Source organism: Nyctereutes procyonoides, unplaced genomic scaffold (genome assembly GCF_905146905.1).
Source record: "Nyctereutes procyonoides isolate TBG_1078 unplaced genomic scaffold, NYPRO_anot_genome, whole genome shotgun sequence".
Lineage (NCBI taxonomy): Eukaryota > Metazoa > Chordata > Mammalia > Carnivora > Canidae > Nyctereutes > Nyctereutes procyonoides.
The window spans coordinates 7,176,104-7,199,720 of record NW_026575042.1 but is presented as its reverse complement, the minus strand read 5'-3'; the positions used below and the strand labels follow the sequence as shown (position 1 = coordinate 7,199,720).

The window sequence follows — 23,617 nt, the reverse complement described above, 5'->3', positions numbered from 1 at the left end:
AATCATTCCTGGTTGAGAACCACAGTTCTAAAGGAATGGGAGGCTCTAGGATTAGCCCATCCAGGCCAGTATAGTCAGTAGTCAGCAATGTGAGAATGAAGGATACGGATATATAATCAATATATCTGCCTTTGTCAGGACTGGCAGCTCCTATCAGCCTTTGTTAGAAGGCAGGTCTAGTGGTGGGGAACCCATTCAGTTTTGCTTGTCTGGGAAAGTCTTTATCCTTCCTTTGTTGCTAAGAACAGGTTTACCGGTTAAAATATTATTGGTTGGCAGTTTTTTCTTTCAGCACTTTCAGTATATCTTCCCACTCTCTCCTGGTCTGCTCAGAAATCTTTCACCGATAACATTATAGGGGGTTCTCTTGTGTGTGAGGATTTTTTTCCCTCTTGCTTCTTTAAAAATTATCTCTTTGACTTTAGACAGTTTCATTGTAATGTGTCTTGGAGAAGATCTCTTTAGGCTGAATCTGTTTGGGGATGAGAATTTCCCAAACCTCAGGAGATCTTTGAACATCTGAGTTCATGAAGCTTGAATCCATGTTCAACCTGTCCACAGAGGGCAGACTGGAGAATGCAAGGACAAAGGCAGAGGAGGATGACCCTGGTGGAATGTCAGCCCTCTCCCCTGTGGGCTGGAGAATTTATCTCTGTCTTGACCCTTCACATGCTTTGGTTCAGTACCAGCTGAGTCCTACACTTACCAGGATCCACCCTCTCTGGAAAACAGTTCAGTGACCATGTATTGCTAGTGAACTTGTCCTTGTGTGTGTGTGTGGGGTAGTTTCCACCCTTCCTGTCCCCAAACCCCAAATCAAATGGTGTTTCCAAATATTCATTAAAATTCCATATAAAACTTTTCCTGGAGTTTGGGTAGATACAATCTTTTCCATCTTTGGGCTCCAATGTTCTGGGGCTCCTTAGAGGTAACACAGCAGTAGTACAGATAAATCACCCCTTAGGATTCCTGGGTGGCTCAGCAGTTTAGTGCCTGCCTTTGCATGATCTTGGAGTCCCAGGATCGAGTCCCACATCAGGCTCCCTGTATGGGGCCTGCTTCTCCCTCTGCCTGTGTCTCTGCCTCTCTCTCTCTCTCTCTCATCTCTCATGAATGAATAAATAAAATCTAAAAAAATCACCCCTTAATCTGGCTTCTCAATCTAAGGCCATGCAGAAGGGATATGCAGTGTCACAGAGTGAAAGCACAGCATGCTTAAGAGTAGAGATGTGGATTGGAGAAGCAGTGCTATTCAGCACATTCTTCAAAAGGCAGAACTTTCAACCATTTAAAAAAGAATATTAGAGGACAATGGGCAGAGCACAAGTGGTGCTCTGGTTTTATTGGCTCCTGAAACCCTACAGCAAAGATATTTTTAAAAGGCGTATGGAGAGGGAGAAGAGGAGAGGATACAATGGCAATAAAAGCTTGGTGCTGGAAACCTACTAGAAGAATGGGAAATGGCTTAGCAGACACAAGAGAAACAATGGTGAGCTGGCAGAGAGGGAAGGCAAGGGCCAGCTCATTTTACACAACAGAATCACCAAAAGTCTCAGAAACAGCAGCAGCAGATACTTTTGGAAGTAGGGCCAATGAAAGGGCTAAGGAAGTTTGGTTGAATGTCTATTTAAGATGTGTAGGATCCTTAGATCCCACCCCAACTCAACATAGCTGCCCATTGCCCCTTCTTCACCTGGCCACAGGGGTTTTATTCCCTGAGGAGGTAGAAAGGCAGGTCTCAGGACTGGGGGACATCAGGAAAAGTTGAAGATAAAGGTACCACATTGCAAGCAGTCAACATGTGTATATTGGATATTGAGGCCCCTAATCACTTTCATCCCTTAGGTACCCATAAAACAGCCAGCCAGACCTTTACCTTCTGGAAAGGAGATTGCTTAATCTGACCAGGCCCAGACGGAAAACCCAAAGACCCTGATGTCAGTGATTCTTTATTCCAGAGGCTCACTGACTGCTTGCAAGCTAATAAGCACACTCACATGCTCTGAATTTCCAATTAGCTTTTAATGCATCTTGCTCTCTTTTTAAATTCTTATGTATGGAAAAACTTCCAACTTCACAATAGTAGAATGAATAATATGGTAAAACCCATTACCTGGCTTCAGTTATTGCCAATATTTTGCTAATCTTGTTTCATAGATACCTCCATTTTTTATTGTTTTACTTGAGTATTTTATTTTATTTTTTAAATATTTTATTTATTATTCATGAGAGACACAGAAAGAGAGGCAGAGACACAGGCAGAGGGAGAAGCAGGCTCCATGCAAGGAGCCCAATGTGGGACTCAAACCTGGGAATCCAGGAACATGCCCTGAGCCAAAGGCAGGCACTCAACCACGGAGCCACTCAGGCGTCCCAGATTTAAGTTTTCAATTGTGTTAAATACACACATGGTTCCAATGTCAAAACTATAAACAAAGGCATATATATATGTATATATACATATATACATACACATTTATATATGTATATATTTATATATATATATAAATATACACATTTACACCTATATTTAAAATTTTTATTTTAATTCCAATTAGTTAACATACAGTGTTAGTTTCAGGTGTACGATATAGAGATTCAGCACCTCTATATATCAATCACCCTGTGCTCATTACAAGTGCACACCTGAATCCGCATCACCTATTTAACCCATGCTCTGGTAACCATTGGATTGTTCTCTATAATTCAGAGTCTTAAGGCTAGGTATAAAGAACCTTATCTTCTCTAACTTTCCCCCCTTGCTCTGTTCTTCCTTATAAGTAATAATTTGTCTTAGTTGTTGGTTTTCCTTCCATTATTTCTTTCAGAAAATATAAGCAAATGCATGAAAATATTGACCTTTCCTTCTTACACACTATCAACACTGACCTCATCTAGCTCTTTTCACTTGACGGTATTTCCTGGCCTTAGCCTATCATGTTATATAGCAATTCTCTGTAGTCCTTAATACAGTTGCATGGTTCTCTATGGGGTGGGGATACCATGGTTTATTCAATTAGTTCTCCACTGATGGACATTCTATTCCCTTAATCTAAGTCCTGTGCACATACCCATCTGAGGAAAATTCATAATAAGGAGAATAAGATAAGAAACATTAACAGGAAAAGAAACCCAGAGAATGGAGCCTATGTAGAGAAAACAAAATCACTATTAAATCTGCAGGGAAATGAGAAAAGGTTTACATGGTTTATGTAACCATGAAAAAGAGAATGGGGTATTCCAACAAATCACAGAATAAGAAAGAGCTCTTGGAATAATCAAAGTATGCTATCAGAAAATAAAAAAAAAAACTGAACTCATCAAGAAAAATCAGAAGATAAAGCTGAGGAAATCTTCCAGCCAAAAAGGTAAAAAAAGAAAAAAAAATTGAATATCAGGGAAATGTATCATAGGGACCAATCCTAGAAGTTCAATTTTTGAATAGCAGGATTTCGAGAGAGAGAGAGAGAGAGAGAGAGAGAGAGAGAGAGAGAAGGGAAAATAGAGGAGAGGAAACAATCAACAAAATTTTTCAAGATCATTTCTTGGAACTAAGTAGCTTGAGCTTTGCGTTTCATTCCCAACTAAATATCTTGAGAATGAAAGAACCCACCCATACACAGTGGAACAAATGAATGGGCCCACATCAAAGTATATCATTGTGTAATTTCAAAACACTGGGGAGAAAAAGAGAAATTTTCAGGTTGCAAGAAATTTAAAAGATATCATATAAGATGGATAATTGAATGTGTTCAGATTTTCAACAGTGGTACTGGAAGCTAGTGGTCACTGGAGTAATAGCTTCACAATCCTGAAGGAAAATCACTCCAACCTAGAATTTTATACCCAGCCAAATGACATCAAGGGTGAATTTTTTTTTCAGACAAGTACAATCTAAAAAAGAATTATCTGATAATTTGTAAACTGGGGGGAAAACCACCCACAAGAAGTAGCAGTGTTATTTAGAGGTGGGAACTGGAAAAATGAATGATTAGCTAGCAAGGGTAAAATTGGTTGCCTCTGGAGAATAAGTCAGGTGGGGGGACTGCTCTTTTAATTGTGAGAATGTCTAATTTTGATAAAAATATTAAAAGATAAGAAAAAGAAGAGACAATTTTTAAAAGAAAGGTGACAATTTTGAGGACTGTTTTGAGCTGATATGATTGTTTTGAGAACCATGATGAAAGATACAGAGGAAGAAATAGGACAAAAAGATTCTAAGGTGCTTATGAAAACTGGTCAAGGTGTGGTGAAAGTTTAAAGGCACCTTCTTAACCTACTGCACCCTCACCAACTTCTTGACTTGCTCTCCTTCATGCAAGAACCTGAAAGTCTTTTGGAAACAGAGACTCCTTGAAGTTGGCTAAAAAGAAGAGCCATGCTAGAAGAGGTGCTATGGACCTTTCCTACATATAGAACTGGGAGATACTGAAAAAAAAAAAAATCAGAGAAAGGTATGTCAAGTTTCCTGAAAGTGAAAGGACCAACGATGTCTGGGAAGTAGGAAGTGGCTCCAAGCATTTGGAGACTAGAAGTGTTTCCCAAACTTTGCTTCATGTTATCATCACCTGAGGAGCTTTAAAAAAATCTTGATGCCCAGGTCATACCCCATAGCAATTATATCAGAATATGTGGGGATAGGAGTCAGACATCAGGACTTTTAAAAGGCCCTCAGGTAATTCCTATGTGCAGCCACATTTGGGACCCACTGGGGTAGTCTGTGTGTGAGGGAGCTAAGACTGGAAGGACAGAGTAAAATTGTGAAGAGTCTCAAATGCCTAGCTACCTAATCAGATCTGCAGTAGGCAACAGGGGTTCTGCTGGAAGTTATGGAACTGGAAGTGATGCAATGTGACATTTGGGGAAGATTAATGCACAGAAGAAATCAGAGGAACTGAGACTCTAGGAGCAAAGGGATGGCTAGCTAGACAGGCTGGTTTTTGACTCAGAGTGAGCAGTGCAGAGAAGGACATGGTTGTGTGCTTTAAGATGTGTCCACGTGTCTCCAAATCCTTCCTGCCTCATTGGAAAGCTCTGAGGTCCCCCCTCCGCGCCCTGGGGCTGCCCAGTGCTGTGGCCCCTGATGGGTGAGAGAATTGCCAGCAGGCAGTGTAGCCCAAGTCCTTGCTCCAAAGGGACCTTGGGCTTCGCTCTCCGCTGTCGGGTTGGGCCAAACCCGTGGCGTGTGGGGAAGTGATCCCCATACCAGACAAGCTCTGGGCCGAACCCGAGCAGCGGAGGAAAGGCTGTGCGGGCTGTTGTGCCGACGACCAAAGGAGGAATGGCAGCCTGAGTTCGTCCTAACCGTCTCCAACTCTTTCAGTCCTCTCTGCCCTTCCAGGGGCTTCCCTGCCATTCCGCCCGCGGGGAGAGGTTCAGTCCTCCGCAAGCATCTCGAAGGCGAAGGCGGCGGTGAGCGTCACGACGCCCGGGGCCTCGCCGGCCCCTGCCCACCGAACGCCCATGTCCCCGGAACCGAGCAGCCCACGAGTCACCGTCCCAGGCGACCGCGGAGCGCGCGCAGTACTGCTGGGCAGCGGCTGGGGTCTTTGGTTTCTCTGTCGGAGGGAGCAGGAGGGAAGAGGGGGGAGCCGTCAGCCGACCCTGTTCTAAGTTTCCCCACCGTCGCGCTGGGTCCAGCCTAGGGAAGCAGAAGTCCCCCAAGGCCCAAGCGTGTGGCAGGGTCCGTCGTGGCCGCCGACTCGACGCACTCGTTCCCGAAGGCGGCCGGAGCCAGCCCCATTGGGGCGCCCGCACGCGTGGTGGGAGACACCGAGAGCCTCTTCGGCGCACGGTGACAAACACGCCCTCCCACCGGCGGCGACGCGCACGTGACAATTTTCGAGCTCTTGCAACTACGTGGAAACTTGGAACAGGTCTGCGCTGCGCACAGCTGGGGCGCCAGGGTCCCCCCGCCCCCGCCCCCGCCCCTCGGCCGGCCCGGGAGCCGCGCCACCGCCAGCGGGGGCCCCGCCGCTCCCGCGCCTCCCGCCGTCCCGCCCCAGCCGGGCTGGCGGCCTCCCGCGCCTCTCGCCGCGCCCTGCGCCCGGGAAGCGGCCCCCGAGGCGGCGGCGGCCCCGGCCATGTGGGACCCGCGGGCAGCTAGGTGCGTAGCGGCGCGGGAGCCTCGGGGGCGCCTCCGGCCTGCCGGGCCCGCGCTGGGGTGGGCGACCCCCGAGGCGGCTGGCGCGCGAGCACCCCGCCCCCTCCCCCCGCGAGCCCCGCGGCCCCCCGGGGCCCACCCGGGCCTGTGGCGCGGGGGCGCGCGGGGGGCGGCTCCGGCCTGCCGGGACCGGGGACGAGGGCGAGCGCTGCGACAGGACTGCGGCGGCGCGGGAGCTGCGGTTCCGGGGCCCACCCCGCACCTCCCGCGGGGGACCCCGGGGCCGCTGGCAGGTGGCACCGAGCGGCCCGGCGGACGCGCCCCCGGGGCACGCAGTCGGGCGGGCAGGTCCGGGCGCGGGGCGGGGTCCGCGGGAACTTGGACAGCGCTGGCCGCTGCCGGGGGGGGGGGGGCGGGGGGGGGCGGGGAGGGTCGCGGTCCCAGCCCCGCGCAGGCCTGGTCCCCAGCGCGCGCGGTCGTGAGCCGGGCTTGCCCGAAAGGGGCTGTCCAGTCCCCGATCGTCCGCTTAACGAGTGTGGGGCGGGGTGGCCGCGAGGCCCCGCGGCGAGAAGTGCAGGGTTCCGGCTGCGAGCGTTCGCGGGGGCGGGCTGGGGCGGGCTGGGGCGGGGGCGCTGAGCCGCGCTCTGCGCTCCGCTCCGCTCCCCGCGCTCTGGGAGTCCCGCAGCCCCGCCGCCGCAGCGCCACTCCCTCGGGGTGCAGCGCGGGCCAGCTTCGCTCCCGGCTACTGGCGTTTCCGGGAGGCTGTGAGCTTCCTGCTTCCCAGGGACAATTTCTGGGGACACGCGCAACATGAAAAATAAAGAGAGAATTTTTGGAAAGGGGGAGAGTAGGGTGATGGATCCTGAGGTCTCTGATCCGCAGCCCAGGTGCTGCTGGCCCAATCAATCCTGAGGCGGGGAGAAAGAGCTGGGGGCGAAGGGCCTTGCATGCCCACTGACAGGGTCCCCCTGCCCCTCCCCGTTGCCTGGTGTTGAGCCTCCCCGGTGCCAGGTATCTTTTCGAGGCAAAGCGTTTACCCGGATGGCTGGGGCTTTTGTTGAGCATCTTGTTTTATGCCTTAATGAAAGCACAACCTTTTAAGAGAGTCAGAAGTTTGTTTTAACTGGTTGGCAGAGTCTGGTCTGTTTTGTAGAATTGCAGGATGGGTGTTTGAATTCTAAGGAACCTTTGCTGTTCTTGCACCCTCCACAAAGGCTGGAGGTAGAATAGGTGTGTGTGGCATTCACCCCCAGGGTAGGATCCAGCTGCCTCAGGATGTGGGTTTCCTCCTCCTCCTCCTCCTCCTCCTCCTCCTCTCCTCTTCCTCTTCTTCTTCTCCTCCTCCTCCTCCTTTTCTTCTCCTTCTCCTCCCCAGGCCCACAATAGATACCTACACCTACCCACATACATAAGTATAAAATTGCAACGAAGGCTGTACAGTACATTTAGTCTCTCTACAGGAGGGAGCACAATGGTATTTTCTATTCTGTTCTGTTTTCTGTTGCTTAAAAAAGCTAGTCATAACCCATGACTTGATTTTGTGATTGACTAATCAGTTGTAGGTTGCATCTGCAAGCTCTCTTTGGGACATATCAGGAGAGACGGAGGAGAACATGAGAATTTCACTGAGGAATCAGCTTTGGAGGGAGGGATTTGGTGTAGGAGGGATGAAGTTGGCTGAAATTGGAACCAGAGTAAGGAAGTTCATGCTTGGTTAGTGAGAGTACCATAGGACATAGCTGTGTGGTTCCCACCAGTAGCATCTACAGAGGCAGACAAGGGACGCTTCTAGTTAATCTAGGTCCGTCTGTCTGTCCACACTGAGCTGGCCGCCTGCCATGAAGGCCAGTGGGGGTCCTGTAGACCTTGTGGAGAGATAGGGACATAATGGCTCCTTGGCATTAGGCCTTTATTGGGGTGGTGGAGGAAGAAGGAAGGAGGGTGCTGCAGAGCTACCACAGACTCTGGATTCATGAGTTTGAAAGTCGATTCTTAAAGTCTCTGCTCAGAATTCCACAGCTGCAGCATTAGGAGCAAGGCTGGGAACATTTCTAGAGGGAGAAACCGAGTCCCATTGCCCATTAGTCTTTTTAATTAAGGGTTGCTCTGGGACTGGACACCCACTGTCTTGATGTCCCAGCCTCTGATTCTGAGGGACCAAATAGAGACTTTGCTCTTATGGAATTCTCAGATGTCTCTTTGCTGATTAGTTCTGTTTTCCTCCGTTGCTTCCAAAGACCCATTTCTATGGCATATACCGTCTTATCATTTCATTTTTGCTTCTTGAGATAATGATTCTTTTTTTCCAGCCTTCTTTTTTCCTTGGGTTTCCCTTGCCTGTGCTAGGCTCAGAAAATGATTTCTGGCAGCAAATTGTGACAATTACAAGGTTCCCCTCATTTAAGTTTTACTTATTTTTAAACAATTTTAATTTTATTTTTAAAAAAGATTTTATTTATTTATTCATGCTAGACACACACAGAGAGAGGCAGAGACAAAGGCAGAGGGAGAAGCTCCCTGTAGGGAGCCCGATGTGGGACTCAATCCCAGGACCCCAGGATCACCAAAGGCTAGATGCTCAACTACTGAGCTGCCCAAGGGTCTTTATTTATTTATTTATTTATTTATTTATTTATTTATTTATTTATTTATTTGAGAGAGAGAGAGAGAGAGAGAGAGAGAGAGAGAGAATGGGGGGAGGAGGAGAGGGAAAGAGAATCTCAAGCTGACTCCCTGCCTAGTGTAAGCCTGTCACAGGGCTCAACTCACAACTCTGGGATCAGGACCTGAGCCAAAATCAAGAGCCCGACCTTAACTGACTGAGCCACCCAGGTGTCCCAAGGTTCCCTCTCATTTGTTTCCCATCTCTCAGGATCACTGCCCCTCTCCTCCCCTTTTTGGGTCTATAACTGCTGACTTTTTTTTTTTTTTCTTACTTTAGGTTCACTTAAGGTGTGGCCCCATCTTTCATCTTAAAGCCTTAGCTGTCACTGGGTAAATGGCACAAAATGTACCACCTTCCTTTATCCTCTCTAGATACCAAAGATAATTGCTGTAAAAATAATTTTATGCATATACTATTTCCTCAAAACATTTGGTGAACATCTACCATAGCCTAGTCACTATTTTAAGGGCTAGCTTATATTTTGGGATTTATCATATGCCAACCATACAGCTTCATTAACTGTCAATTAAGATTTGAAATTGTGTTGAAGGTAGAGGCCATGTCTTAGTAATGTTTGAATCCTTTTCTATTTTTTAAAAAGATTTTATTTATTTGTTCATGAGAAACACAGAGACATAGGCAGAGGGAGAAGCAGGCTGCCTGCTGGGAGTCTGATGCAGGACTCCATTCCAGGACCCCGGGATCACGCCCTGAGCCAAAGGCAGACACTCAACCACTGAGCCACCCAGGTTCCTCTCTGTGAATCCTTTTCTATTTATAGAATGGGTAACAGCATTTTGTACATATTAGTGTTAAGAGTTAATTGAAAGATGGAAAACAAAAATAAATGAAAATCTTTTCTCCAAAGTGAGGCCTACAAAGTCAGATCAGTTATATATATATTTTTTAAATTTTCTGTTTCATAAATATATAATGCCTTCACTCATTTCTCCCATCTTTCTTCCTCATCTCTGGCAATCAGCCATCTGTTCTCTGTATCTATGAGTTTTTTTTTTTTTTTTTAAGATTCCATACATAAAAGAGATCATACAATACTGCAGATCTTTTTAGTAGCCAGAGTGGAGCCTGTAAGTCCCATGTTTGAGGAAGGTAAATTGATCCTGTGGATGTTTTTGTTTTTTTTTTTTTTTAATTAATTTATTTATTTATGATAGTCACACACAGAGAGAGAGAGAGACAGAGACACAGGCAGAGGGAGAAGCAGGCTCCATGCACCGGGAGCCCGATATGGGATTCGATACCGGGTCTCCAGGATCGCCCCCTGAGCCAAAGGCAGGCGCCAAACCGCTGCGCCACCCAGGGATCCCTCCTGTGGATGTTTTTAAGAACTGAAGTGGAGGTTGGGGTGTGGGCCTCCGGCCATTGTGGAGAGCGTGGCGTTGTTTCATTTGACATTAAGAAATAAGCTCTCGTTTGCCTTTCTAGTTGGGGAAGTGGAGCCGTCACTGGCTTGCCTCTGGTTTTCCACTTGATCTCACGGCTGGCTCTGGGCTCATGGCTTTGGTGACAAGCTTCCTCGGAGTGCAGCCTAAAGTTCTTAAGGCCATCAATTCGTTGTTATGGGAAATCTTTACGAGAAAGAGGAATTTGGGGAAATAGACACTTTCTTTAGCAAAGATGACACTTGAAGTTACAGCAGAGATCGATGGTGGGGACAGTGGCAGTGATGCGGAGAGCATTCGGGTTTAAACTTAAAAAGTATTGAACCAGGTAAACAAACATCTTGGAACCTTAAAATGTCACCGTGCCCAAACCAAGAGCAGTGTTCTCCTTTGATTGGTGTGGTTGTCCATTCTTCCTAACCAGACATTTTTCTTGGTCTTAACATTCATAAGTAAGCATTGCCTTGCTTCCTTGTTTTTGTTGGATATCTGGAAAGGTGAATGAACCTTACCTGTGCTACCCTGGACTCAGTTTACCTGAACTGACTCTATTTTTTCCCCTGGTCAGTATCAGTGCCCACCTGCTGCACTCATCATGATACATTTACCTGAGCTTTTATGAGCCTGGTAAGCTGATGGAACTCTCTGTCTGTCAGAGCCAGGATGGGTCTGAGTTTGGCTCTCTCTGAGTTTGAAGATCCAACAACACTTAGATTGACATGTTTTTATTTTTAAGCACTGGGTCCTCTTATCAGTGGGGTAGCATTTGGAGAGGGAACAAGACTGCTAAGCCTGGAAAATGCTGATGATATTTTTGGGGAAAGCCAGGCCCGACTACACAACACAGAAAATATAGAGAATTACAGTGCCCAGTACCCTGGGTGATTTGATTCCCAGTGACAAGAATACCTGGCTCACAGCCTTGAACTGGAATGAGCTTTTCACATCCAGCTGTGGCCTCCAGGGACTCTCTCCTCTGGTCACCTCTGGACCAGCTCGTCCTCTGCCCATTGAGGTCCACTCTTCCTGGAGGCTCAAAAATTGGCAACTTTGAGGGCTCACTCAAGTCTAAACTTATTGGCTGGGTACTAAGGGTCCTTAGAGTCTGGACCTCAGACTTTCCCTCTGATAGGCCCATCCTTCTCCCCTCCATCTTACTCTTCTCTTTGCTATCTGCTCTTCATTTTCCAAGTGAATTCTCTTCATATACTGAAGCCTGCATTGACCTATGGAGGATGTAAACATATGAGCTGTAGGTGCTTCTCGTGGCAGTAGAACAGAATTAATACCAGGCAGATCTGTGAGAAGGCAGGAGTGGAGACATAGACCAACATGGTTGCCAACTCCTGAATCCTCTCCAGGAGGAAGAAGGAGAGGTTATTGTGAACCCTGCTTAGGGAGATGAAGAGAACTACCAGCAGGTGGATTGAGGGATACGGGAGGGAAGGAGGGACAGTCCAGATAAAAGAAGCAGCTTCTTATTAAGAATAATAGTGAGCAAATGGGCTTAGACTATTAATCTAAATATAATAATAGTAATAATAATAACAGTTGACTTTGAGCGGGGCTCTATGTTGGGTGTGTTTCAGATATTCTCTTACGTAATTCTCACAGAAGTAGTATGAGCAATCCCCATTTTACAGATGTCCCTGCACCAGAATGTAAGTTTCTGGGCAGCCGTGTTTTGGTGGGTTGTGCTTATCCATATATCCCAGGCATCCATTCGAGTTGCCTGGTGCATAGTAGGCATTTAATGAATGCGTGTTGACTGACTGAGGAAATAGGGAGTCCAGTTATCTAGGCGATGCTGTCTCTGTTTTTCAGGAGGGGAACTAGGCCTAGGCTAACATGGTACCAGGCCCAGAAGAGGTAAAGTGTGACTTGATTCCATATTTTTGGCCTTTCTCATATAAGGAGGATACTTGTATCTTTATATTCTCCTTCGGGAACTAGCTCCAGCACTGCAGAGGCGCGTGAGAGGGAGGGAGCCAGAAGAATTCAGGGTCATGTGGCTACAACATGGCAGGCAGATAGTGTTGGAGAATATTGGAAAGCTAGGTTAAAGGGTGTGTGTGTGTGTGTGTGTGTGTGTGTGTGTGTGTGTAGGACTTAGAATGAGAATCTGAGCTATTTATACTTTATTCTAAATGGGGTTAGGAGCCATGGAAAGTGTGTGTGTGTAACTCTGTGTTTTATCTGGAAGGCTGAGACTGTGGATGAATACATTGTTCAGACTGGCTAAAATTCATACTTTTTTCAAGGCCAAGTTCAAGTTTCCTGTGTTTCAGGAATCTGTCAGCTGGTGTTTGAGCTGAGGCTAGAACTTGGGTCCTCCCAGCACTGCTAAGGACCCTCCCTTCGCGGGGTGTGCCTTTCAGCCGTCCGTGTCTGGAGGAGACTGTTTTGTTTTATGGGGTGCTCCTGGGTGCCTCCAGACCCTCCCCATGCTGCAGTGGATGGTGTTTTAGCCCTCTGCTGGGTTTATCTTGCCTTCCAGATTAGAGGGGAAGAAGACTGCTGTGTTTTGAAGATGGGGGGTGGAATAGAGGCCGTTAATCAGCATTTAAATGATTACAGAGAGCCTTGGGGGCGGATCTGGAGGAGGAGATGACAGGGCTGCTATAACCAAACTGGAAGTTCTCCTTTGAATGAGAAAGCACCTTTTTTCCAGAGCTGTCAGAGAAAGGCCTTGTGTCCTCCTTGGGGGCTGCCCTGACTTCACAACCATTTATAACTCCCAGGTGCTCCAAGGGAGAATGGGAAAGCTAACTGAGGGGAATATGGTAGTTGTTGGGCAGTCTGGATTTAGAAGACACTGAGTCAGGATTTGTAAGCAACCTGTGCTGGCTGATGCTTACCTTCCTCATCTGTCTTGAGGCAGAGTATGGAATGCTCACTCTTCAGTTTCCTTCAGGTTTGCTTTTGCAGAGATCTAATTTTTTTTTTTAAAGTAATCTCTACACCCAACATGGGGCTTGATTTTACAACCCCGACCGAGATCAAGAGTCACCTGCTCTACCAACTGAGCCAGCCAGGTGTCCCTGGATTTGATTTTAATTTTGAAGGCCCCCAGTCACCCTCACCCTTTCTATATTCATCTTCTCTGAAGAGTTGTGAATGCAGATTTTGGTATCAGACTTCGGTTTGTACCTTGCTTGGAGAATTCTCCTCACATTGTTGAAACTTGTTTCCTGACCTATACTATTAGGGGTAATAATTGTACCTCCCTCACTAGCATTGTTTGGGATGTTCCATAAGAAAATGCCCGAGAAGGGCTTAGCACAGGGCTCAGCACACAGTAAGTGCTCAGTAAATTTCAACTGTTATCACACATCTGCCTTGGACTATTCTCATTCAAATCACAAAATGGAAGGATGCCACTCTGTGCATGCAGTGAGGAGAAATCAGGCCTATCACCAGCTCCCAGCTGGGAGGGAAGTCAAGTGATTGGGACTCCACTTCAGAACTAGGAGTTGTAATTGATCCATCTTTGCCTTTTAGCGGTATTTCCTGAATACCTTCTAGTGACCTGGTGTGGTTTTAGAAATTTGGACTGTCTACTCTCAAAGCTCACACTATGTGTACACCATCCAAGCCTACAATGTACCGTAAGGCTCCTGGCTCATCTTTTTTCAAGAATGGCAGTCTTTGGTCTGAGTTTACATTCTTTCTTCTTTTTGGCTTTTTTTTTTTTTTTGGAGTTAAAATATTCCTCCAAATATTCCTTTGGAGTGAAATTATGAAGGCAGTAGATGGTATACTTTAAAACATTTTTTTTAATTCAAAAAATTTTTAAAGTAAACTCTGTGCCCAACATGGGGTTTGAAATCATGACTCTGAGATAAAGAGTCACATGCTACACTGACTGAGCCAACCAGGTGCCCCCTGATGGTATGCTTTTAGAAAAATGTCTTTATTTGGCAAAATAGAGAGTTGGCAACTCTATTTAGATTCCCTTCAATTCCTTCCTTCCTTCCTTCCTTCCTTCCTTCCTTCCTTCCTCCCTCCCTCCCTCCCTCCCTCCCTGCTTTCTTTCTTTCTTTCTTTCTTTCTTTCTTTCTTTCTTTCTTTCTTTCTTTCTTTCTTTCTTTCTTTTTCTTTCTTTCTTTCCTTAGAGAGAAAGTGTGTTCTTTTGAGTGAAGGAGGGAGAGGCAGAGGTGGAGGGAGAGACAATTTAAAGCAGAGTCTGTGCTGAGCACACAGCTTGGCAAGGGCTCTATCTCATGACCCTGAGATCCGACCTGAGTCGATCGGTGGCTTAACCAACTGAGCCACCCAGGCCCCAAAGTTCTTTTCAGTTTCTTTTCTCTGTGTGTAAATGTTTCTGTTAGTTCCAAAAGTCTAGGAACCACTGATCTACAGGGTTATTCTTTGCGTTTAGCATTTCTGAATCTCCAGGAATAGAATTTCACATGGAATATATGGCCTTGTATGCTGTCTGTTGAATTTTCAACTGGTGCTTATAAATTTGTTTACCCCAAGTAGCTAAGAGCTTTGGCAGTTTTATTTTGGTTAGACTTATCTGGTTGTTTCTGGTTTGTCCTTTTTATGGTTGGCTTTTTTTTTTTAATGTGGTTGGCTTTTATTAAATTTGTGTCCTTCTTTAAGGGAATAGTTGACATTCTTGGATTTTCAGGAAATGGTCAGAAATCTAAAACCATGAGTGAAATTGTCTATTTCGAATTAAACTCTAGAACATTTCTTCCTTTCCTATAACTCCAATTTACTCACCTGTCTCTGATAAGTAAAGAAATAACCAAAAAGTCATTTATTCATTTAACAATGCTGAGCTCCTGGTGCAGACATAATAAGACTCAGTAGGACTTAGTTTCTGCCTTAAGAGTTTAGTCTACTGGGAAGAACAGAAAAATCTAGCACAGGGCGTGAAGCATAAAGGCTATGTGGGGGGATACATGCCAAGAGAATGAGTGGATTGTAACTCAGGATGTTAAACTATATAAAAGCTGCATACAGGGCCTGAAACCTTTGGGAACTTTCATGAAAATGATGCCTGAGAGGAGGTGGGATGGGTGATCCTGGAGGCTTTTAAACCCCCCTTGGCATGTAATCTGATGGATTGGGGACAATCTTACCAATGGCAGTGAGGAGGCTGAGCTACAGGTAGGTGAGGCTGGGGGCAAAGGGAGGACCATGAGGCGGATACTGTAGTAACCCCGGCTGATGGGGCAGATGTCTCTACGGGATGTGTGCAAACCAGACTTAGCTGTTCTGGGGCCTATGTGCCTCTTAGGGATGATGAAGCGGAGGGAGAGGTAAGAAACAGTGGGCTTATCTTCAGCCTGTTGTTCCCTGGTATGGCACTCTGGGTGTTCGTATCTGGATGCACACATTGAGTTTTGGCTCAAATCTCTGGTGTGCATCTGGGAATGGCACAAAGGATTCCTTTGGGAATACCACTTAGAATGAATGTTGGGGGAAGTATTCTGAGGCTTTCTGAGGCCCTGTAGGAAGGAATGTGACTGCAGGTGTCTGGGGTTGGGTGGGGGCAGGATCCCCGATACAGATCCTTGTCTAATATGAAGCTATAAAGAGAGATGAAATGGGCAAGCCTCTCTCATGTCCTCCCTCTTTAGTGAATGAAAATAAGAGCAACTTAACTTGCTTAGGTAAAAAGGAGGAATATTCTAGAAGACTGCCGATGTTTTTAGTAACTAGGGAAGGAGTAGAGAAACAGCTGGGCTCAGAGGCAGGGGAATGTGGAGGGAGCCCCTCTTTCTGCTCTCTCTGGGTATAGGTAGTATATTTTCTCAGTCCAGAGTGGCTTCTTCTCAGGGTGGAGGGCTAAGGCTATATCCCTCTGGAGCTTCCTACCCCAGCTGCCACTACTGGAGGAGCTCTTCCCAAAGTTCTCATTCAAGGGTCCCAAGGGAAGGGTTCTGTTGGGGAACTCTGGCCTGCAGGTCTGGCACAGAGAACATATGGGAGGCCCTGGAGCCTGCTTGTGTGTACCTCAGACGTCCGCTCAGAAGGCCTCTGTGGTGAGCCGAGCAGCCATCCCAGAGTGTGTGCACCCTGGTGACTGTCCTGCTACAAGGGTTTATTAGGTCTTGTAAGCAGGACATGGGCCCTCCTTTTCAAAGGAGCAATCACAGTAGAGAAAGTTTGGGGCATTTTCAGATGTTGCAGTGCTTCATCCAAGGCAGGCCTTGAAGCTCAGATTTTCTCAGCTGTAGTTGCTTAACTGACTGGTAATTTCAGGGAACCCCTGTGGAAACAGGCAAATACTAGGGCTATGTTTTTTACTAAATATTTTCTTTTTGCTGGGTAAACAAAGCAAAGGTTCTGTAAATGTTGCAGCGATTACACTCAAATAACTCACAGAGGTCATCACTGCTGGTACCATTAACCTGAACCTTCGTAGACCAGGGGCAAGACCTGGGTTCTCGTCCTGGCCCTCCTGCCCATCCACAGTGGTGTGGGCCAGGGCACTGGGTGGAGGCTGGGAGGTAAGCCTGGGTTTCAGCTCTGGTGATCGGTATAGTATGATTGTGGTCAGGCTCCCAAATCTTTGAGCCTTGGCTTCCTTACTCCAGAAATTTTAGTCCAACCGTCTCACTTTAAGTCCTTTCTATGTACATGACTCTTGGAGCGTGTTCAGAAAGGTGTCATAATCTTTTCCTAGGGCTGCAATAACAAGTTATCACAAACTGGGTGACTTACATCAATGGAAGTTCATTCTATCATAGTTTGGGAATGTTCTCCCCATTCCCAGATCTACTCCCCAAAGATCACCACTCTTGTTTGCTTCTTAAGGCCTTCCAGAAATTCTTCCAGTGGGTCAGGTGTACACATATACACACAGATATATCCTTAAGCTCTCCAAGTAGCTCTACAAATTGTTTGCTAGCTTGCTTTATTCACCTTCATTGCACATCTTGACATGGCTTCCTCTTATTTAGATCAGCTTCATGGTTTTAACAACTGTATTGTGTTCTGCACTCAGCTGCTGTACCTTTCTTTGTATAAAGGTCTCCACTTACTGATTTTTGGATTTGTATCACGCTTTCGCTTTCATAAAGGACAAGGCAGTTAATATCCTCATGTACTTGAAAGAAATATGTTTGTAGAATACATTCTGAATTAGCTAACTAGATGTGGGGAAGTATGTGCATTTATTTCCATAGACAGATCCCCCACCACTTTACCCAGACATCAGCTGTTTGTGAGTGACTCTCCACTCTATCATCTTGCTGATGCAGGGTATTCTGGGGACTTTTTGATGTACAGAAGTTTTAAGTTTTTTATGAATGTATGTCTATGGTTTCTGCTTTTGCTATCATTAGGGTGGCCTTCCTTTTTTTTTTTCAGCGTTATCACATTATCGTATTAATTTAGAAGATGAGGTACAGGATTTAAAAACATTGGATCAAATCAAAAGTCAGGTATGTATTACATATAACATGTCAACAGTTCATCTGTAGCTGGTTAAATAATATAAAGTGTTTTAGGATGCTAATTTCCATGGACCACTTTCTGTTGTATTTTCATTTCAATTTAGCATAATTTTAGTGTCTTCACCATGCACTTATTTATTAAATTCTTACTTTCATTCTGCTCTCTGTGTTATATGTTTTTTTAATAAATTAATTTTTATTGGTGTTCGATTTACCAACATACAGAATAACACCCAGTGCTCATCCCGTCAAGTGTCCCCCTCAGTGCCCGTCACCCATTACCCCCACCCCCCGCCCTCCTCCCCTTCCACCACCCCTAGTTCTTTTCCCAGAGTTAGGAGTCCTTATGTTCTGTGTCCCTTTCTGATATTTCCCACACATTTCTTCTCCCTTCCCTTATATTCCCTTTCACTATTATTCATATTCCCCAAATGGATGAGAACATACACTGTTTGTCCTTCTCCGATTGACTTACTTCACTCAGCATAATACCCTCCAGTTCCATCCACGTTGGAGCAAATGGTGGGTATTTGTCATTTCTAATGGCTGAGGAATATTCCATTGTATACATAAACCACATCTTCTTTATCCATTCATCTTTCGATGGACACCGAGGCTCCTTCCACAGTTTGGCTACTGAGGACATTGCTGCTAGAAACATCGGGGTGCAGGTGTCCCGGCGTTTCACTGCATCTGTATCTTTGGGGTAAATCCCTAACAGTGCAATTGCTGGGTCGTAGGGCAGGTCTATTTTTAACTCTTTGAGGAACCTCCACACAGTTTTCCAGAGTGGCTGCACCAGTTCACATTCCCACCAACAGTGTAAGAGGGTTCCCTTTTCTCCGCATCCTCTCCAACATTTGTTCTTTCCTGCCTTGTTAATTTTCCCCATTCTCACTGGTGTGAGGTGGTATCTCATTGTGGTTTTGATTTGTATTTCCCTGATGGCAAGTGATGTGGAACATTTTCTCATGTGCATGTTGGCCATGTCTGTGTCTTCCTCTGTGAGATTTCTCTTCATGTCTTTTGCCCATTTCATGATTGGATTGTTTGTTTCTTTGCTGTTGAGTTTAATAAGTTCTTTATAGATTTTGGAAACTAGCCCTTTATCTGATATGTTATTTGCAAATATCTTCTCCCATTCTGTAGGTTGTCTTTGAGTTTTGTTGACTGTATCCTTTGCTGTGCAAAAGCTTCTTATCTTGATGAAGTCCCAATAGTTCATTTTTGCTTTTGTTTCTTTTGCTTTCGTGGATGTATCTTGCAAGAAGTTACTGTGGCCAAGTTCAAAAAGGGTGTTGCCTGTGTTCTCCTCTAAGATTTTGATGGAATCTTGTCTCACATTTAGATCTTTCATCCATTTTGAGTTTATCTTTGTGTATGGTGCAAGACAGTGGTCTAGTTTCATTCTTCTGCATGTGGATGTCCAATTTTCCGAGCACCATTTATTGAAGAGACTGTCTTTCTTCCAGTGGATCGTCTTTCCTCCTTTATCGAATATTAGTTGACCATAAAGTTCAGGGTCCACTTCTGGGTTCTCTATTCTGTTCCATTGATCTATGTGTCTGTTTTTGTGCCAGTACCACACTGTCTTGATGACCACAGCTTTGTAGTACAACCTGAAATCTGGCATTGTGATGCCCCCGGATATGGTTTTCTTTTTTAAAATTCCCCTGGCTATTCGGGGTCTTTTCTGATTCCACACAAATCTTAAAATAATTTGTTCTAACTCTCTGAAGAAAGTCCATGGTATTTTATAGGGATTGCATTGAACGTGTAAATTGCCCTGGGTAACATTGACATTTTCACAATATTAATTCTGCCAATCCATGAGCATGGAATATTTTTCCATCTCTTTGTGTCTTCCTCAATTTCTTTCAGAAGTGTTCTGTAGTTTTTAGGGTATAGATCCTTTACCTCTTTGGTTAGGTTGATTCCTAGGTATCTTATGCTTTTGGGTGCAATTGTAAATGGGATTGACTCCTTAATTTCCCTTTCTTCCGTCTCATTGTTAGTGTATAGAAATGCCATTGATTTCTGGGCATTGATTTTGTATCCTGCCACGCTACCAAATTGCTGTATGAGTTCTAGCAATCATGGGGTGGAGGCTTTTGGGTTTTCTATGTAGAGTATCATGTCATCGGTGAAGAGGGAGAGTTTGACTTCTTCTTTGCCAATTTGAATGCCTTTAATGTCTTTTTGTTGTCTGATTGCTGAGGCTAGGACTTCCAATACTATGTTGAATAGCAGTGGTGAGAGTGGACATCCGTGTCTTGTGGCCTTCCTTCTTGAATGTGAAGGTTACATTCCATATTTTTCATGGCATTAAAATTTTTTTGAACAGATCTAATTTAAGAATCAAAAAAATACAAAAAAGTTACCATGGAAAGGAGAGAGTAAGTCTCTCTCCTCTGCCCACAACCCCATCCCCCCAAAAAGGTGAATACTTTTATTTCTGGTGGATCCTTCCAGAACTTCTTTATGCACATGTAGGCAAATGCGAATATCAATTCTATTCAGCTCTTCCCTCGTTTTTTTTTTAACTTGTACGAAAGGTAATGTGATATATACACTATTCTGCATTTGTTTTTTTCAAAGTATTTTGGAGATTATCCCAGATCAGTACATAGAAAGCATCTTCATTGTTTATTTTTCTTTCCTTTTTAAACACTTCTGTAAGACTTCTTTTTTGTGTGTGTGGGGGGGCTACACTGTAATTTCTTAAACCAGCCTCCTGTTAATGGGCTGATCCGAGGCTTTTATAACTACAATTTTATGAGTGAATAATCTTGTACATTTTCCATTTCCTGTGTGTGCAATCAGTCTGTACGATTGGTTTCCAGAAATGTAATTGCCAGGTCAAAGGCTATATGTATGTGTCACTTGGCTCAGTATTCCCAAATTTCCTCCTGGAGCAGTTGCAGATGATCTAAAATTTGTATGTATATTTTCTCTTACTGCTTTTATGATTTCTTTTTTTCAATCATTTTTTTTAAAATGAGATACTTGCATGTAATAAAAGGCACAGGTTTTAAGTGTACTGTTCAATGAGCTTTAATATAGAGCATTTCCATTCCCTGCAAAAGTGCAACCATTCCCCTTTCCCATCAATAGCCCTCCCTCCTTAGGCAACCACTGTTCTCATTTCTTAGATTTGCCAGGTCTAGAACGTCATTGAAGTGAAATCACACAATATGCATTCTTTTGAGTCTGGCTTCTTTTGTTCATCATGCTATTGTTGAGGTTCTTTATGTTGCTGTGCATTTTATTACACAATTTGTATTGGTTTTCTATTTCTCTCATAACAACCACAGACTTGGTGGCCACATAAATGAATTGTGTCACTGTCAGTAGGTCAGAAGTCTGGGTTAACTTGGCAGGTTCCATAAGACTGAAGTCAAGGTATTGGCTAACTGGGCTTTTACTGGGAGGGTCTGCAAAGAAGCACCTTCTAGGCTTATTCATATTGCTGGTAGGATCCAGTTCCTTGCAGCTGTAGCATTGGAGGTCCTGTGCCCTTACTGACTATCACCCAGAAGTCTCTCTCAGGTTCCAGGGCCACCTACCTTCTTCTTGATGTTGCCTCCTCTCCATCATCAAGGAAGTCTGTGATGCGTCTGGGTTTTCTCTAGTTCCACATCTTGTTGCATCTCTCCTGTCTTCTTCTAGCATCTTCTTGACTCTGGTCAGAGAAAGTTTCATGCTTTGGGTGTTCATGTGATTAGACTGGGCTCACCCAGGTAATCCAGGATGATATCCGTGTCTAAAGGTGTATAATCTTAAATTACATCTACAGAGTCACAAGTTCTAGGCTTTGGGGTGTGGGCATCTTTGGTAGGGGCGTGTGTGCCTACTGTTCAGCCTACCACATGGTACAAGTTAGAAATTTAATTTCTTTTCCAGATATTCAGCCAGTTATACCAAAGTGATTCATTCTTTTACCATCTATTAAAAAACTATCTTTTCTTAAAATTTTTATTTATTTTTTGAAGATTTTATTTATTTATTAGAGAGAGAGAGAGAGCAAGAGAGAGCGAGAGCAAGCGAGCAAGTGAGCACAAGCAGAGGGAGCAGCAGAGGGAGAGGGAGAAGCAGACTCACTGCTGAGCAGAGCCTGACCTTGGGCTTGATCCCAGGATCCTGACCTGAGCGGAAGGCAGATGCTTAACCAACTGAGCCACCCAGTTACCCCTTAAAAAGCCATCCTTATCCCACGTGAAGTTTTTTCATAGTCTATATTTGTTTCTGGATATTGTTTTGTCCCACTGGTCTGCCTACTCTCACATTAGTATCATCTTTTAAAAATTAGATAAGTTTCATAAAATCATTTAAAAATGGTGGAGGAGATTTTCTCTCAATACTTCTGTTTTTTCCTCTGTAGAATAGATTTCTATTTGCTACATCCCTGATAGTCACAGGTGATCCACTCTCAGTCTTTGGTGTGTTTCCAACATTGTGTACTTCACAGAACACATACTTTACCCCATTTGGTTCAGGGTCATCAGAAGGGCTATCTTCAGGGACCAGGCTGTGTATGGGTAGAGGAGAATTCAACATTATACGTATGTATGTTTGAAACTGGAGCTTCTATTTCTGTAATGCATGATAAAATTTGACTTAAAGCTTTGGAGTCGACTTTTCCTGCCCTTTCTGCCCCTGAAGTCCATCTGCTGTCTAAATCTGTCTTCCATTGGCCCATTTCTCCCCATCTTGCCTGGGACTAGCACGATGCAGTTAGTTTTTAATTTATCCCCAGCTCAAAACCCTCTAGCTCTGTCCAGGGTAGCAGTCACTGGTCACATTAGATATATACATTAAAGTTAGTGAAAATTGAATAAAATAAAATTTTCATTTCTTCAGTTGTAGCAGCCATATTTCCAGTGTGTAATAGCTAGTGGTTAGTGTATTGGATGGTACAGAACAGAACATTCCCAGCATCATCGAAAGTTGTAATGGACAGTGCTGCTTTTCCAATTGCATTTAAGATGAATTCTAGGACCCTCAGGTGGCCTTCATGATTGCAGGTCATTCTCTTGGTGGCCATTACCTCTTCCTAGTCTTACTTCTGTCCCCTACCCCTGGCAGTTCTTGAACTGTGAAGTTCAGAGCCTTTGCATATACCATTCTCCTTGCGCTACCCTTCAATATCCCAACTATTCATTTTTTGGATCTTGGCTTTAAATATCACTTTCAAGAGATATCTGCCTCGCCCTCCATATTCTAATGTTGTATTCTCTAATGTTATATGCCAAAAAGAGGCATGGATTTAAAAACAATCAAGAGACTCTGCATATCAGGGAGGTAGTTATTTATGGTGTTTACTTTTTTGCTAGGAGTATGGATGGCTTTTAGGATAAAATTTCACAGGAGCAGTTTCGAGCTGGACAAGTCAGCTGCTTTTCAAATCACCATCTTGACTTTGGTGTACATGTAGTTGGGGATAAATGAGGCTATAAATTGAGGTGGAATAATTTAAAATTGATTGATAAAGGGGATTGGCTGGATTGGGACAACCCTGGGTTTATGGCAGGTCACTGAGCTGGGCTTTGATGGGTTGGGGCAGGCTGGTGAGACAGCTGAGAGGGGCCAACACAATGGTCTGCTCTTTCTAGTTCTGTTTAAATACCCAGGTAGGAAAGGCTTGGATCTAGTAATTCATACTTTTCCACAGGCCTTTTATAAAAATGTGAGTGAGTTTCTTAAGAAAATCTCTACTTTGCTTCTGCATTTATGTCTCTGCCCCCAGGAAAAAAGAAAGAAAGGCAAAGAAAACAAATTGGGCTCCCCAGAATGAGTTCTGACTTTGGATTTATTTTATTTATTTTATTTTATTTTAAGTATTTTATTTTATTTTAAGTAGTATTTTATTTTAAGTTCCATGCCCAGCATGGAACCCAACATGGGTCTTGAACTCACAACCCTGAGATTAAGACCTGAGCTGAAACCAAGAGTCAGATACTTAACTGACTGAGCCACCCAAGTGCCTCTTGACTTTGGATTTTTATCCCAGACTGTCTGTGGCTGCCTTTTC

At 44.7% G+C, this 23,617-nt stretch overlaps 1 protein-coding gene across 1 annotated transcript in view; it reads left to right on the top strand.

Annotated features, from left to right (window-relative positions):
• The first annotated feature begins 6,008 nt into the window (after window positions 1-6,008).
• Window positions 6,009-23,617, top strand: part of TRANK1 (tetratricopeptide repeat and ankyrin repeat containing 1) — a 108,228-nt gene continuing 90,619 nt past the window's right edge. The window contains exon 1 of the mRNA XM_055321456.1: window positions 6,009-6,106. Within this exon, the coding sequence (XP_055177431.1) occupies window positions 6,084-6,106 (23 nt within the window). The 5' untranslated portion in view covers window positions 6,009-6,083. The remainder of the gene's footprint in view (window positions 6,107-23,617) is intronic.